General features: G+C 34.9%; 1 protein-coding gene across 3 annotated transcripts in view; it reads left to right on the top strand.

Annotated features, from left to right (window-relative positions):
* Eip63E (cyclin dependent kinase Eip63E) overlaps positions 1-17,931 on the top strand; it is an 88,115-nt gene that overhangs the window by 14,434 nt on the left and 55,750 nt on the right. The window contains exon 1 of one of the 3 annotated variants that reach the window (XM_028173244.2): positions 1,234-1,680. The exons of the other annotated variants lie outside the window; for them this stretch is intronic. Within the exon in view, the coding sequence (XP_028029045.2) occupies positions 1,617-1,680 (64 nt within the window). The 5' untranslated portion in view covers positions 1,234-1,616. Of the gene's footprint in view, positions 1-1,233; positions 1,681-17,931 lie in introns of those variants that run through there. 3 annotated transcript variants of the gene reach the window in all.

Raw genomic sequence — 17,931 nt, 5'->3', positions numbered from 1 at the left:
TACTAAACGATTAGCAAATGAATCATTCAGACTGTGAACCTTATTGGTAAACATATTTAGGATCTCCAAACAACACAATTAGTAAATGATGCAGTAGACAGGACATTACTAACGTGAAAGGAATAGATACTAACTAATGTTCTAATTACAAATGAAAATTTGATGTAAGGTAAACAATATACAAATGATTTAGTAACATTAGGAAATAAGTAAGTACTTAGGAATTAAGAGTTAGAGTACATTATGTGTTTATAAGAATTGATATATGACTTAGGTGTTAGTATGGGGGCATAAAATAACATATTAACATTTCATGATATTATAGAGCCAAGTGCAATCAATCTTCAATACCAAGCGCATAAAATATTATGTATTCAAAATATAACGTTGGGACAACAATTTAACCACAAATCTAATCATTAATTACCACTTACTAGGTGGGACACACCTAGTAAACTCTATTACCGTTAGAATGCGTCACACTTACATTATTGTGCCTTGCTATTTATACTTCGATATTTATAGTGCATTATTAGAACGTCATGTCTATGACTGGTCACATCATGACCTCATTTTATCGATTAGCGATAATTATAGTACAAAAGCATTTAGCATGATAACCCTTCTGTTCGAATAATCGCTTTGTGGTTTATCCACATAATAAAAAAAATGTTATTCTCATCGCTGGTTCTCTCTCTCCTTTTTGTTTCGATAAAATTTATGGTAAACTGTGTATTATAGGAAGTAAAAGTTTTTCAGTTAGCTTTTATAGGAAGACTTACTTAACAGCTTAATTTATACTATTCACACGTAAACAGTGATCAGGAACAAATTTTCTAACTCTTCATTGTTCTTGCAACAGAATATTTATCGTTTTCGTAATAATATTAAAGCACAAACCAAATTAATCAGTTGTACGTACGTTTATCAATCATGAATTCCTTTCCTTTCTTATCAACGTCGCGATTAACAAAGGTCCTAAGAACGAATACGGAATTAATAAATGTGCCGTGGAACAACTTTTCCATTCTCGGTCTCTTTTCGTCTCGCAGCTACGTACTTGCAATGTACAGAATAAAGTGCATTCAATGCAGCCCAAGAAACCGGTCAAGTTAGTGCGGAGAACAAGTAACCGACTGTACATACACAGGCATCGGAAGATAAGAGTAGGTGAACTGGTGAGCGGGCGTTGGCTTCGCTTGTCTGCGCGACGGCGGGTCCGGGTCGGCAAGCAGTAGGCTCTGGCGCTTCGCGACGAATCAACGGCGTACGCGCATCCGACGCCACAAATTATAATAATATTATCTAGGGCGTTCTCGTGTCATAGTTTTCCGTTTCCCTTCGCTTGTTACGGAAGAAGTGTGCACTGTGACCATCCTGATTTAACAATTGTAACGATTTCGTTCGAATCTAGGTTTCGTACCAACGATATAGCTGCAAAAATCTGATGTGCCAAAAATTCAATTCAGTGTACTTATCTATGTGGGCTATGTGATAGTGTCAAGTGAGTGACCGGTATTGTTTTGAATTTTTTTATTTAATTTTGCACGTTCGTGTTTCGTGAACGTACTCGGCTGCCCGGATTTCTTGGAAATTGTCAGTTTTAGTTTTTGTGAATGAGTCAGCTAACAGGCGTTGGGATTGTTAACTTTGTCAACGTGCTGCCCACCATATCCGAAGGTAATTCTAAACCATTGCTTATAATCAAAATAAACTCTGTCATCGCTATTGTATAGTCATGTAATAATATAATGAAATCACGTATTATTACGAGTGTAACCTCTCACGTGTGTTTAATAAAATTATTTCCTTAAAAGTAATCGTTCAATCATTTCTGTTATCAGAAAATGTATTTTAATGCATTGGATTGGATAACGTTTCTATCGTTTCGAAATTATTATTCTTTGCGCAACCTTAAATAACCTTTTATAAAAATTAATCGCTCGAATTAAACAAAGCCAAAATCGAGATTCGTACAAGTATTCCAGCCCCGTTTTGTAAAAAGATAACTAACTAAACTGCACTTATGGTGATTCACGCAAGCGATGTGTATATTTATCTTATTACATGTATTATGTATCAAACTGCGTATAAAATCGTTATAATGAGCAGGAATGTTTTGTTCATAATCGCATTCACAATGTTTATAGATTGAGGATACTTCGTATGATTTAACAGTTGTTTGAACTATTAAAATAGATTGTTAAAATAATTGAATTTTCTGTAACTAAACACTTAGTGAACGAATTACGAGTAATATCGACGATTTAAAGTATGTTACTTGCGTTTATACTTTTTATTGACCGGCATTGATTGTTTGTACATTATGTTAGTTGGCTAGTGGAACGTAGGTATAGTGGGCACAATGCCTAGCTATTCATCTGAACTGAAATTGAAATATTAAGTCAATCACATCGGGATAACGACCATTAAGTTCAGACTTAAACAATTGTTTGAAAACAAGAGAAGGCATGAAGAACTTAAACAATACAAACACTTTATAGTCTAACAGCAACTAATAAAATGTTACCTGTTTTTTTTTTTGTATTTAAAGGTCAAATTTTTAATATGTAATCAATTCTCAGATGCTCTCAACGAAATTAGCATGAAAAATATCACGTCATTATTCATTTCGTAAAGCAGATGTTGTATATTATAGTTAGCGTCGTTTGCTGCATTCTCGTGATGTTGCTCACTGAGATGTGTCTGTGAAAGTACACTTTCTTTTTAGCCAACGTTCATTCATTATGGACTTTATCTGTCAGAAACAAACAATTTCAGCGGACGCGGGGCGAGTTAACGCTTTCTTCATTTTATTAAATAGCGCTGAATATTCACGGAGCTTAAACTTGAGTGCGTGAGTCAGGGTGTAAAAGGCTCGCGACCTTGGTGGCATCCGTCTCATAGAGAATCTATTGGCAGGTGTAAGAGTACGACACCGAAGGAGGTCGCCGACCGGGGATCTATTGTGATTCGGTACATTCAATAAAAAAAAACCAGGCCGACATTTTGTTGACATAAAGGCACATGTGAATGAGTTTATTACTCTTAAAGAACATTATAAATAGTAGTGAACTACGTGAATATCTCAGTGGATTCTTAGAATAATTGCTCGACTAATTTAACGCATTTTATGCGGCTTCTGCGTGAGAATTATCTCATGAATGTTCTGTATACACGTATGTACATACCTAAGAATACATGTTATGAATTAGTCAGATGATCGGAAAAATTCATTATTTTTTTCTGTCTGCGATTTGATTCTAAACTAATAAATATGTATACAAAATGAATAATGTTTGAAAATGTTTTTGAAATTGAAAAAAGAAAACTAAAAATATTTTTCATTTAATTTCATCATTCAAATTCCAATCGTAGCCAAAATCGAAGATGTGTTGTGTGTGTGTGTGTTGGTGTAATATAGAAGACTCAAATATTTTCTTAAAATTAGACATTGAAATTAGAGATTATTATTAGTAGACTATTGAAATACTTTGTTTAAGATGCAATATAGACCACTTGATTTGTTTAAAGATTCAATTAATATATAAATCCGTAATGCAATTGGAAGAAACATTTAAAATTACAATAAACCGCTTATTACGATGACTTTTTATAACTAAATTGACTTTGTGATCTCGACCTAAGTAGAATAAATAGCACGACCCTATTTTTTGCGTCGTTGTCGTTAAGGGCCAACAAGGGATGATTTTTTTGGGTCAGAAGTCAGAACGATCGTTGTTGGTACTGGAGTATGGGTAGTAGTAGTATCTTAGTATTTTACCAGTATAGGGTTATCTCAAACGTCAATCACTGGTGTTAATGCCGTAAGTGTAATCGCGTACGTATAAGTAAGTGGGTACCACTATCTCGCCATTACCACCATAACGGCCATAATGATCAATTAAACCACCATTATTACCATCATAATGATCAATTAAACGGATAGTTTTCCTAAAAAGTAATATCAATTTTGAATAGAAACTATGACAATTTTATTGAAAAACTAAATACTAAGTAAGTAAGTAGTAAGTAACTAAGTACTAGTCTAATAAATGAATTTCTTGTAACAAACTACATTCAGTCTAATACTCGTAGTATTTGTTAGTTGTTACGGAGTTTTAAAATCCAAAGTACCTACCCGATACATACAGATAATAAAATATGCATAATATCGATCCATTACGGTGTCCAAATCAATATCGTTTCATTCCACATATCTTTTTGTTAAAATTTAGATTTACTAATTTTATCTAATCGTACCAATGTACATACTTTCTTTTCTATTTTATTATTATTGAAGTACCTACAGATTAAGCGTAGTTGAAATCGAAGGATTCACATATTTCGTATTAAAAATACCGCACAGGATTTAAGCGTACGATAATTAATTTACTTGGAAATAAACCGTTGCAATAATTAGCTATAGTCAATTCTGATTTTAAACTTCGATAATTATTGTTTAACTTTGCACTGCTATTCGGTTTACATTAATGTGACCTACGAACTGGGTTGAATTTCATACAATAATTATAGTATTTGTACTATATACGATCGAACAGTAAGTTTGTATATTGCTCTCTATGAAGTAGGTAATAGAGTTCATAGGCGTCTAATAGTACGTCTAATTATTATTTTTATGGTAATAATTTTTAATTATATTATTCTTTTATCTGGTTATCTTGTAACGCTGTCAAAGACAGTAGCAAAAGTGGGTTTGAATTGTACTGATTTTATTCCTACTGAGGATATGTTAATAAGATTAAATTCTAAGATTTCTGAGGATGATACTAATATTGAAGAACTGATAAACTTGGAAAAGGACTAAATTTTATGTAAACTCTCGTTGATTTAATGTTTTGATATTTTTAATTCAAACTAATAACGTGTACTATAATCTTTTATAAATACTATCTTTTTACATTTTTTATGCTACCGTTTTCAGCTTACCCAAATCCAACCCTGGCTACGAGTCTAAGCGCTTTTATCTATTTGAACATGAGTATCAACGGCTGTTTTTTTATTTGTATACATATAATTCGTTTTCTTCTGAATCTGACATCTGAATATGAGTGATGACGTAACCGCATAATTCGTAGTATTTATAACTGTACTTCTATATTTGAGTTACATAACGGGATCCGCGTTAATCTGCTGTAGGTAATGTTTATATTATCGCCAGTACGATGTAGCTCACCTGTCCGCTTTGTCAGTATACATAAGATAAGTAAGCGTTTATTTATTTTTAGAACCTTATTCTCAATAGTGAGACGAGGATATCGTTTTTTACTGTGAAATAATCAGTTGAATAACGGCGAACCTGATGGTTAGTAGTCGCTATCTCTTACGAACTCCACCACCTCGTTTGTCACGGGTTCCGGCTTAAAGGTTGGGTCAGCCATTATCCATTTTTTACTGGTGGTAGGACTTCTTGTGAGTCCGCACGGGTAGGTACCATTACCCCGTGCCGTGAAGCAGTAATGCGTTTCGGTTTGAAGGGTGGGGCAGCCGTTGTAACTATACTGAGAACTTAGAACTTATCTCAAGGCGGGTGGCGTGTTTACGTTGTAGATGTCTATGGGCTCCAGTAACCACTTATCACCAGGTGGGCTGTGAGTTCGTCCACCCATCTAAGCAATAAATAAAAAATCCAATAAATTTGAGACTTCGACCGTATATCCGAAAACGCGATGCTTATGGGCCGGGCACCCACTTAAAATCAGGTCGGCTGAGTGCTCATTCACTCGTAGCAACAGCGAAAAGGAGTGTGGACATTTGAACAACCTAAAAATATTAAAGGAAGCGGACTTGGAAGTCTTTAATACTAAAAGTACATTACGTCTATGTAGCTTGATGACCGAATGTAATAAAGCCATAAGAGCGGAACCCATTGGGAGAGAGAGAACGCTCTGCTGGCTACAAAAATGCATCTTGATCACGCCTCGATGACTTCCAGCGGCGTAAAATTGTAAACCTCGTGCAGAGTTTTATATACTTGAATTATGAGCACTCTCAACCCCAAACTGTATTATAAATGTTTTTATTTAACGGGTTCACCGCGATTCAAAATTTACAATCACCCTGGAAACTGGATGATATGCCCTAACAATACGCACTGACAGTATTTTTAGTATTAACTGATGGTATAGAAATGTAAAAATATAAATTGTTACATAGAAAAATAACTAGAAAGTTCATAAATTCGAAAATATCGGGAACTCACCAAACAAAACCTAAACAGTTGAAAAACATGTTAAATTGTAAAACATTTAAATATTTGTAATTTATATAACAGCGACAAATAATATCATTAAAATAATTCCTAACTGATTTTCTGTCGGTTAGTGACTGTGATTTTTATATAGGTCTATTTACAAGTTCTGCAAGTTGTACAATTTTAATAAAGTTGGAAGCTTAAAGTTCAACTTTGGTATATACATACAATATTTAATCGTTTTTGTTTTCAAATGTTTGTTTCCTGGACGTTTCTTAAGCATTTAATTGATACTGATGAACCTCAGAATAGTTATGTGGCACTATGTAAGGTTTCTGTCATAGTACTTACTATCACCGAAAGATAAATTAAAAAAAAAAAAAATTAAATAAAAAAAATAAAAATCCATATTTTTCATTCAATTATCTATATTCGTAGCCAAGTGTGTGTTAGTTTCACTAGTTTAATGTAAATCTTATTATAACACAAAGGATCGTTTACAATAAAATAAATTTCAAGCTGTATCAAAGCTAGTCACGAAGTCGTATTTAACTTTAATTTGAGACACTGTTCGCTGGTTTACTGCATAGTACTTGAACTGAAGGTAATTTCTGAGAATCGTGATTAATAACAGTAACGTTAGCACTGAGTCGTTGACTTGTGCTGATTTCAAATTGATGCGTGTTTGTTTGTAAGTTCGACAGATTTCGTGCGAAGCCAACTAATCCGTTGCGTTCGAAAATGACATCGTTTTCTAATTAAGACTGATAAAGTAACTTTACCATACAAACTGAGTTATCTTATCATCTAAGTATTCATCCATTAAATACATTGCCTATCTAGTATAGTTGTACAGCAATTAATACATAAAAACAATGTTTGTTTGTGTCTTTAATACTTACTGTGTAACATCATCCTGCTTATTTCTGTTTTACTTTTTCATTTTGATGGACACGGTTAATCGTGGCGATTGTTTCAATAGAATTTAAACTTCGACTTCATATCTTAATATAGGCCGTAAATTCACGTCATGACCTTTACGAGCTCCAATAACTATGAAGTGATCTACTGTTAAAGTACACAACAAAAATTCGTTCAGTTTAATACAGTATTTAAACGTTCAGAGAAGATTTCTGGCATAATATGTACTTCTAAATAACAAAGGGTGGCGTATAAATTGCCCAGGATTGAACGTATCTTATAAATCTATAGAAAATCACGCTAAATCGTGACAAGATTTCAATGGGAACGAATGAATTCTAATTTTGACGAAGCATGTTGCTGATAACTTTATTTCTGTAATCTGACGAAGCATGTTGCGGATAATAACATGTACTTTTAGGTTAGGAATATTGTGTTCTTTTTTTTATAATAAATATCATAAAATTTATTAGTTGCTACCTAACTGTATACTAGAAATGTGTTGTTTGTAAAATACACAAACTGTATTTTAGGGTTGAACGAGTCTCGAGATATTGAAAGTAACAATTGGTACCGGCGTGAGCGAGGCGCACTGGGCTAAATCGACGTTAGCATTACAATTGTTCGCGCCGCGCGGAAGTTCACAAGTTCGAGGTCATGACTTGTGAGCACTCGTTTCTCAATGTGTTTCTTAGTTGTTGTAATGACCTTATATATAATTTTTGGAATACAAATAAAAATATCCAGACGGTCGTTGACCATTCGAATTCTCCGACGTTCGTTCAGCCCAAATTTGATTTAAGTATTCTCGTCAGGTTCAAACGAAGACGATTCGAATGTGAGGCCCCTTTGAAACACCTGCAGTGCGATCAGAAATTAAAACGTGCCACAATTAAAATTCAGGAAACGCTCCCGACTAAGAAACTCGGATATTTTTTGTATATAGATTTATTTCTCAAAATTGTAGTGATTCCTTGAAACGCTACTCGTTTCGTCTTAGTTTCGAAGTACATATTAAATATTTTTTAATAATGTTAGGGCCAGTTCCTTTCGTTATAATCAGCATAGGTATTTCTATAAATTAATAACATTGATGTCTAGAGAGAGAGCGTTTTGCAACATTTCAAAAGTTCAATGTTCATTTATCTATTACAAACTCTCTCAGACATAATTGAATTCCTCTGTAAATTAGCTTTGCCAGTGTAAACTTATTAAGGCCTTGAATTGATAATTATAATGTAATTGTTGAACAATTATACTCGAGGTATTTCACGAGAATGTAATATACATTTGTGCAGCGAAATACAATGATAGCGGCAAGTATTTTGAAAACAAGACGATTTATGTGTAGATGTAATGATGTTGAAAGACGTCAGTGTTTGCACAAAGTAAACAATAAGCTAAATGCAATAATATTTTCAACTTACTTGTATTTGTTGTTGTTTTAAGTTAAACTAACTATTTTTACATGTTGAAAATGAAAATGATATATTTCTAACACGTTTCTACATATATAATATACGTATTTAAGATAAGAACGGTAGCTCTGTGTCTGTGTAGTTCAGGAAATATACAAGGAAAAAAAACAGTTTTCCGATCTGGTAGGCATTGAATCAGAAGCTCAAATTAAAGGTTAGTATTGTAAGAGTTATGGAATATTGGTTATAATGATAAACATTTAATATCATTGAAAATGATTAAATTGATTTCGGAAAGAAAAACAAAATTAATTTCCTCATTGTTGAAATTCTCATAATGTGATTACTAATGTGTGAAACTGATTACAAATACGCGGAGAATTATTACACATTACGGAAACGTAAACGAAGTACATTCATTGCCTGTTATTGTAGGGAATCAATCGATGATTAAAAGGTATGATTCATTGGCTTACGTAAGATGGTGCCCTATCTACGCTGTGTAAGTAATTATTTAATTACAAATGAAACTGAAAATGTCAGGTTTTTTTTTTATCGATTGTCGGAATCCAAATTTCACTAATTAATCTATATATTAATACGTGAAGCAAAAACTTTGTATCCCTTTTTACGAAAATTGGGCGGACGGAGGAGTATGAAATTTTCCACACTTATAGAGAATATAGAGAAGAAGTGCACAATGCTAATTAATATTTTTTTTAAATAATGCATAAAATATACATTAAATCAATAAAGAAAACATTACACACACTACATACCATGTATTTGACGCACACACGCATGCATACTATTTATTATCAAACCTTTGTTTTTGACGTCTGTTGTCAAATTGAGAATAGATTGAATATTGTTTGTCTTTGTTAATTTTTTTATAGTGTAGTCTTGGTGAGATTTGTGATTATAGAAGTATAGAATACAATCATAATAGTGTACAAATTTACAATTCCAATTAATTATAGTCCAATTTCGACTACTGCGGGTCCTTTTTTTTTATTTATTGCTTAGATGTTTGGACGAGCTCACAGCCCACCTGGTGTTATGTGGTTACTGGAGCCCATAGACATCTACAACGTAAATGCGCCACACATCTTGAGATATAGTTCTGAGGTCTCAGTATAGTCACAACGGCTGCCCCACCCTTCAAACCGAAACACATTACTGCTTCACGGCAGAAATAGGCGGGGCGGTGGTACTTACCCGTGCGGACTCACAAGAGGTCCTACCACCAGTAATTACGCAAATTATAATTTTGCGGGTTTGATTTTTATTGCACGATGTTATTCCTTCACCGTGGAAGTCAATCGTGAACATTTGTTAAGTACGTATTTCATTAGAAAAATTGGTACCCGTCTCCGGGATTTGAACACCGGTGCTTATGAATACATATGAATGCACCGGGTGCCTTATCCTTTAGGCCACGACGACTAGTATTAATTGTAATTATAGCATTCGGCAACCTCTGGTTAATTGTAATTATAGCATTCGTTGACAGTTGAATGTGAGTTTAAAGGAACTTCCTTGTCGTGGCATTAACGATGTGAACAAATTGTAAACACTCATGAAGATACTTCACTATGCATAAATATAATGTTAATAGAATGTTTAGCAAAAATTCATTATCTGATGTTCGTCAATCATAAAACGTATGTATACGTATATAAATGGGAGTCATGGAATTCCGTAGCATGCTCTCTCACAAGCACATTATTCAACTGTTTTGAAATCGCCTTGGATTTTACATCAGCATTGAAATTCTTACTTACAATGAGTCATTCTCGGCTGAGCACTCCCGAAGTAAGACGTAAACAAATGTCGTAAATATCTATCCTAGACGCTTTAATAAAGTAACGTAGTTATTTCATCTACAACAGTTGGAATTATATATATTCTTGGCTTCAGTTCAATGGAGCGTTCAAACGATCGCCATTGGATATACAGTCGGTCTTAGCTTAATTCTGTTTCAAGTTTTCAGTTTTACGTGGCGTTATAATCGTAGTCAGAATTTAAGTGTTTGCGCTGTTAATTTTTTTCGTAAAAGCATCGACTTATGTATATGGGTATAGGTAGGTAGGTACCTTTACCTTTGAATTAAAAAAAAAATGTTCTTTGTTTAAAATTCCCAATTAAATTAGTATTAAATGAAACTAACAAAGAGAATTTCTTTTTAGTAATAATTTTTCGCGCTGTTCGATCTTGTTCGATCTTCCATTTCCGATTCCACTCAGGTAATTAACGTGACGTTTCCAATCTAATATATCACAGCTATTTCCACTGATACTCCGACATATATAATAATCCGCCTAATACTAGCGTCCTAGCGCTATAAATGCAGTTCAAAGAAACAATGTTGTGTACGGGCCAGCCTCCGCTATCGAACACATGGTGCGTTATGGTAATAACGTTAACGTCTTAGAAATATTTGTTCAATGAAAGAAGAATCGAAAAAGATAGTAGAAGTGGATTCATCTCAAACTTCTTCTGAGTTAGCGAATAGCCTTGACAAAACAAGTGGATTGACAAAAGAATTGGAAAATAACTTCCGCGTCAATTGATGATGAAATTAATTTGCCCATTAACAAAGTCCAGTCGCATCTGTCGCGTTACCTCACACATCGGCACAATAATGAGGCGATTCTTAATATTTCGTTTGCGAAAACAATGGATCTTTTATAAAAATCATAAATATTCATCGGAATGGTTAAATTCTAAATACCTGAACTTTGTCTGCAGCGAAAGCTGACTTAAAAGCGCGAAAAGATATTGGTGCTCTGTGTACTGATTGAGTTTATGTCAGATAATTACTTCAGGTTTGTATTGTCATTTTTAAATCTAGATTGGTTTAATTTAGAGTTTAGACCACTGCTAATTCAAGACACGGCTCGACCTCCTACAACAATATAGGCAGTTGTCGTAATAGAAAATAACTATGGTTGAAAATACTCCGTCACCTTCCGTAAGTCCAGAAATTTATCCAACTAATTTTGACTTTCGGAGTTTTAGAGATTTTGCTATCGGGATAACCTTGGTAAAGTAGTCCAAACTGCCTTCAGATAATTAATTGATTTCCAGTACTAAAATTCTTATTTGAAATAATTAAATAACTTGTCGTGAAATCTGACATCCGACAAAAACAATAAGTTACATACTTTGATTGAACAAATTTGAATAAAAATGTTCAATGAAATATTTCTCTGGATTCCGAAATAGAAAGGTACTAATGTTGTCCTATGTTGTTTCCAGTGGCCAACTAACACCTGGGAAGCACTGAGCACGCCCGCTCATCAATTCAATAAATAAAAAGTTTATTTTAGAAGTTTCCTTGAATTCGGGGATTTTTATCATTATTCACGCTTCAATGATTAATAATTGATTTTGTAAAATTAATTCAATTTACAAGAACGTTATGAAAAGTGTTTTTATTTTTAAATATAAAAAATAAAATAAAGCGATAGCCTTGTTCATTTTAAAGTTATGTATTTGTCTGTTACAAAAGTGATAAATATAGATCTCCGGTAGTCCGTGACGCAATAAGATTACTTAATTGGTTCATGGCTAGCTAGCTACATCATTTTATAATTATTTCTAAGTATATATAACATTTAACTTAAACCAATAAATAGTATTATATCATAAAATAGAACATAGTAAATGATACATGATACAAATATAAAAAAATAATTTCACTAACAAGCTTCAGATTAAAGACCTGCATCTCGATTACAAACAGGTATATATTATTGTGCCAAATTCAAACATTTCACAAATGTAAGAGCCGAAACATTTATTTATGATGTTTGTAACAATGTTGCATCACAATTTTGTATTGAATCAATGACTATGTTTATTTCGAGGGACAAGTTATATTATGTACAGCGCAAAACAGACCAGTGTGCTTAGTGTGCTTGCCCATAGCCGGCGTTAAGCGCCTACGTCAGTGCGCTTAGTGCGAGTTTTTAAGGTTCTCGATAGCGTAAAAGTTAGCTCATATTTGTATGGAATGGGATCGTTCGCCTACGTTTACCGCTAGGGGCGCTGTTCAAACTGCATACAAAATTGGGTTAACTTTTACGTTATCGAGAACGTTAAAAAACTCGCACTAAGCACACTGAGTTCTTTTGATGGAATGGCACGCAGCCGAATGCGCGGGCGCACAGCCGCTAGCTGCAAGGTCGACGAACGACTTTCGCACGTTCGGCCCAACGATAACCCGTTCCGATCTGGTTTTGTTACAGTTGCCGGCTTTGGCTTACTTAGTCAAGCTCGGTTGCTACACCTGCAATTGAACGCTTCACTGTACCCTACTACGCATTGCTCAATCGTCTGTGCCGATGCAGTCGCATTGTTTTGTTCTATTTTTTAAGTATCCGATCCTGTGGGCGATATCCTCTATTTCCTGTCAAATATTCAAGGTCAAATTAAAAACGCTGGTCACATTCAAGGTTTTCGTGTGGGTGCATATTTCGCGTCTCCCACGTAGTAATTGTCGACGACTTTTCGTGTCAGAACTCATACTCGACGTATGCGATTGTCGTAGAGATATATAAATTTCTTAGAATTAAGGTCAAACTCCCACAGATGTTGATGAAACATCTCTGTAATATTTCCCACACGTTTCACAATACACACGGTTCAATATTATTAGTAAATACTATATATTGTTTTTGTGTTATCGTTTTATACTGTGTTGATGTTTTGATTATGTATACGCGTTCAGTGATACTTAGTATCGATTTAGTTCAAAAGTGAATCTATATATTTTTGGTTAAGCTGAAAAGTAGTGTCGCCGATAAAATACTTATATATAACTTTGACTGTTAATCACACAGTAATATAATATATCGTCAAAATGTTGTGTCAGTTTCTCTGAATCCAGGTTTATTATCAACGTTGGCTATTCTGATTTTCTGATATTTGTCGTTTTGTAATGCGGACGTCAGGGCGTGGGCGTCGGGAACGAGTTCAATGGACACACTCGGCACGCGGAACTGTTTTATAAAATTAATTATTCGCTCTAGGGTTGTTTTACATGGAGCCGGTTAAATATGTTCCTGCAAATAACATACGAAGGAATGTGATTAATTATGATTGCGTGGTGGAAAACACGTTTTAGCAAATTCAATTGAAGACATGATCGGATGAAGGGGTTTTAGGTACCATTTTTAAGATTTTTACATTTAACGAAGGTGTTCTGTGCCTATAAACCATATTAGACCTTAAAACTCTTCATTTAAAAGCTATTTTTAGAACTTGCATGCGATGAAGGAGTTACGTTCGAAGAAAAAGTACAACTGACAAAAATTTTGTTGTCCGTTTTCTCAAAATTAACAAATTGTATCATATCCCCTTCATCCACTCATCTCTTCAATTATGTTTGTGTACGACCGCAAACACTATCGATTCTGTGTTTCCGACCATCTGTCCCGGTGTTATCTCTAGTTTCGAATATTAGCTCATGCACGACCAGGATGTTTCATTAAACTCGACTACTCGCTGCGTTTGATTTATGACTCGTAAAGTTCATGAACGACCCTTAAACAAGCATTACATGATCGTTGAGAGAGTTCCCGTGGATACCCTAATTCTTAGATAACGTGTTTGTTTACGAAAGATATAAAATTTGTAATTATGAATTAGTAAATTATTGAAATTGATTAAATTTACTGTCGTGACGCCATTTTATACAAATACGATTTATCCGTGAGAATTAATATAAATAAAATTATCTGATCGCGTGAGATCGAGCACGCTATAAGCATTTTCGAGCAGAATTTAATTTAGTTTTGACTACGTACGTTATGTAAGTTTTTACCCGTTGGTTTCCAGATTAGATTGCTACGACAGCTTTAATGTTTGTCTATGATCGTTTTGTTTGTACAGTCTGAAGGGCCGTTGACATGCGTTTTTTTGGAGCCGAATTAACTGCAATATTTTGCCATCCAATACTGAACCTTACTCAAAAGTAATAATAATAGTATTAAGAAACACACAACGTCGCCTTGAATCTGAATCAACAGAATAAGTCCTGCTCTAGATAATAAGACTGGTAGATTTCCGCACTTGTGTAAACGGGCTTATATCCTAGGTAATTTCCTCTTTTCCTACTTATAAAATGAATACTCTTGGAATGTGAAACTCAATCTGAATCGATGTAAAACCGCATTGACTATTCCAATAAATTGAAAAGCTGAGTGCAGCTATAAATTCGCTAATTTAACTGGTTGATAAAATTTAACTATTTCAGTAAGTGCTCCGCCGTAAGTGGGTTTGTGTAGATTATTAACTTGCTTTATGTAGGCCGATGCAAGTCGTGTCCGGGTAATAGTTGCGTACTTCTGTCTGTCTCGTTTTGCATTCGGAGTGGAGCCAAAACGCTGAAGAAAACCAGATTTGAATTCCTTAGTGTATTAAACTTTACGTATTGATTTGACGGATACTCAAATGCATTGGTTGCATTTATTTGTGAATTATTTGCGAAAACATTGAAGTCGTCGTGGCCTAAAGGATAAGACGCCCGGTGCATTCGTATGAAGCGATGCACCGGTGTTCGAATCCCGCAGGCGGGTACCAATTTTTGTAATGAAATGCGTACTCAACAAATGTTCGCGATTTACTTCTACGGTGAAGGAATAACATCGTGTAATAAAAATCAAACCCGCAAAATTATAATTTACGTAATCACTGGTGGCAGGACCTCTTGGGAGTCCGCACGGGTAGGTACCACCACCCCGCCTATTTCCGCCGTGAAGCAGTAATGCGTTTCGGTTCGAAGGGTGGGGTAGCCGTTGTAACTATATTGGGTTGTGAGCTCGTCCATCTATCTAAGCAATAAAAAAAAAAAAAAACATATTACATACCTTTTTAATTTTTACGTTTTGTAATTGACGTTGCGCACTTTTTTTTTTGTTAAGTTAGTATCTACTACACTAGCAACAGCATTAAAAGTGCATACTAGTAATAATAATATCCACTCCCGAGTAAACATTTACTGTTTACTGTCGAAAATGTCAACGGTTAATTCCGGTATAAATTTCCGGTGAATATTTTCCAAGAAACATTTCCACAATCACATCATTCAGCATCATCAAGTAATACGGATGCCGCAATAGTGATCAAAGTTAATGCTTTACGACGCTAGTACAGTTCCACTTCTGTGAGCAAATGCCACCCCTCCTGGCTGAGCCTTTGTTCGCCCACCTGTCCTGGTCAAACTGGAAAGGCATCCGAACCACCAGTAATTCTTCAATCATAAAAAAAATGGTTCCACTATCAAACTATCATTCTAAAATGCTCTAATATGAATGCATGCGGTTTTTAATTTTAGAAATTTTAATTTCCCTTTGTAGCTTAAATACTCAAGGGATACTATTTCTATCGATATCAGTCCATCACGTATGTAACGTAAAGTGATTATTTGAGTACACAATATTTATTACACCTTATATCCACATAATTCACACAGTCACGGTCCGTCATGCCGCCTCGTGTGTGCATAGGTTCTCTACATCGCGTCAGCTTACAATAGCGCCTTCTAGAAAACTTTCCAAGTTAATTAGATCGCGGAATTTTCTCTTACACACGAACACGTTAACTCGTACCGATTACTTGCCTGTTTTAGTGTAACATCACACTAACAGCTATGGCGTGACCGGAGCTCATAACATATATGTTATTAATTGTCATTCGTAATGTTGATACTTCCCTGGTGATGTTCTTCATATTATAAGATATTTAACGCGATGTATCGTCTGTGACCACGCAAACTTAAAAGTATTCAAAGCGTCGGAAATAATTTAATGAGAGTAAGAAATGCGGGACTAAACCGTAAAAGGAGTTTTAATTATGCCGATATTGCTTTTGAAATATCTTATTAATAACTTCGCCTTAAATTGGCTATGTTGTTTTAGATGGAGTTTCTTATTGCAATAAGGTGCGCATTGCGTGCCTAGTTCTTCTTTGAAGCCATTATGTGTTCTGTTTCGAAGGACAGGATAGTCTTTATACGATATAATTGTGAATTCGACTGCTTCTTATGAGATGGGTGACGGATATGCACATAACACCAGATCGGCTGTGAACTCGTTTGCACATTTCTTCATTTTCATAATCTTTTCATAACTATTCATGGTATTTGAGGACAAACAGCTGCCCAAAACATCGACTCTTTAAAATCCTTGAGCCATGAAAAAATATAATTGTACTAAATCTACAAAAGAGGATCCTTGGAAAAATTTAGACCATTTGGAAAAAAGAGATCCTTGGAAAAATTTTGACCAAATCATTAAAATCGTTAATGTTTTCAAATACAGAATAAAAATTCAAGGTCCAATTTTTTTCCCTACCCATTCTAGTAATCTCGAAGGGTTGTTCTAGATTCACCGAACTAGTAGGTCAGCTCGCGGGGCTCAAATCGTTGCTAACATGAACCCTAGCAAGAGCCATGCTTCGCAGAATCTACCACCGGATCGGAAACGCGTCCCACTGAGAAGATCGGGCGAGAAACTCAGTGTGCTGTGTCTATGGGTTAATTTACTCGCCGAGCCCTTCGTCGGTTTCGACGAGAACGATAACCGGTGCTTGGGGTACCTACAAGTACCGTTAGTGGATCGGGAGGATCCAAAATGACGTGTTTTGGTGTTTTGGGCGACGTCGACTGTTTACCATTCGGTCCGCAGGATCAGGAATGTCAAGGTCCAAGACGACTGTTTATCTAAATGAAATTAATTCGTCCAATTTTGCAATGAAATCGTATTATAGGTATATATCCATTAATTATGTGCGTGTAATTTATCGTGAACTAAACAATTATGCCGAACGCCAATTATAAGCTTATCGATATTGTGGTATTCGAGTTTCATCAGTTCAATTAATTGATTCACGAACGTTTGGTTAGTCCGCCCTAAATGTATGTATATGCCGACACTGATTGATTTTATTAAAACATCTAATTCAATAACAGTCACATACGTGTTTAATTATTTATAAAATATAGTGGTATAGTGTTACCGAAAAGTTTATTTATCTTTCATTACCGTTAGCGTTCCTAGCGGATGTATAAAGTTACTTGGGAAACTATTCTGAAGAACGACGCGACACTTGACTGTGTAGTGTTGGCCTATAATATTACAGAAACCATCTCATCTATTCCCGTATTCGTTAAAGGTGGCTAGGAAATACACCTGATTATGGGCAGCAACGTTCTATGAGTATTATTATACACCACCAGCTTGCTTAATTCTGCTGCGAAGCGGTCATGCGCTTGAAGAGTGGGACTGCCGTTAAAAATTTCAATTGAGAGGTCATTCTCGTTGTCATGTCTATGATCTCTGGTAATCACTACACCAGGTGAACCCCGAGCCT

Source organism: Bombyx mandarina, chromosome 11, assembly GCF_030267445.1.
Source record: "Bombyx mandarina strain Sakado chromosome 11, ASM3026744v2".
Classification (NCBI taxonomy): domain Eukaryota; kingdom Metazoa; phylum Arthropoda; class Insecta; order Lepidoptera; family Bombycidae; genus Bombyx; species Bombyx mandarina.
This window is presented reverse-complemented; position numbering and strand designations above follow the sequence as displayed.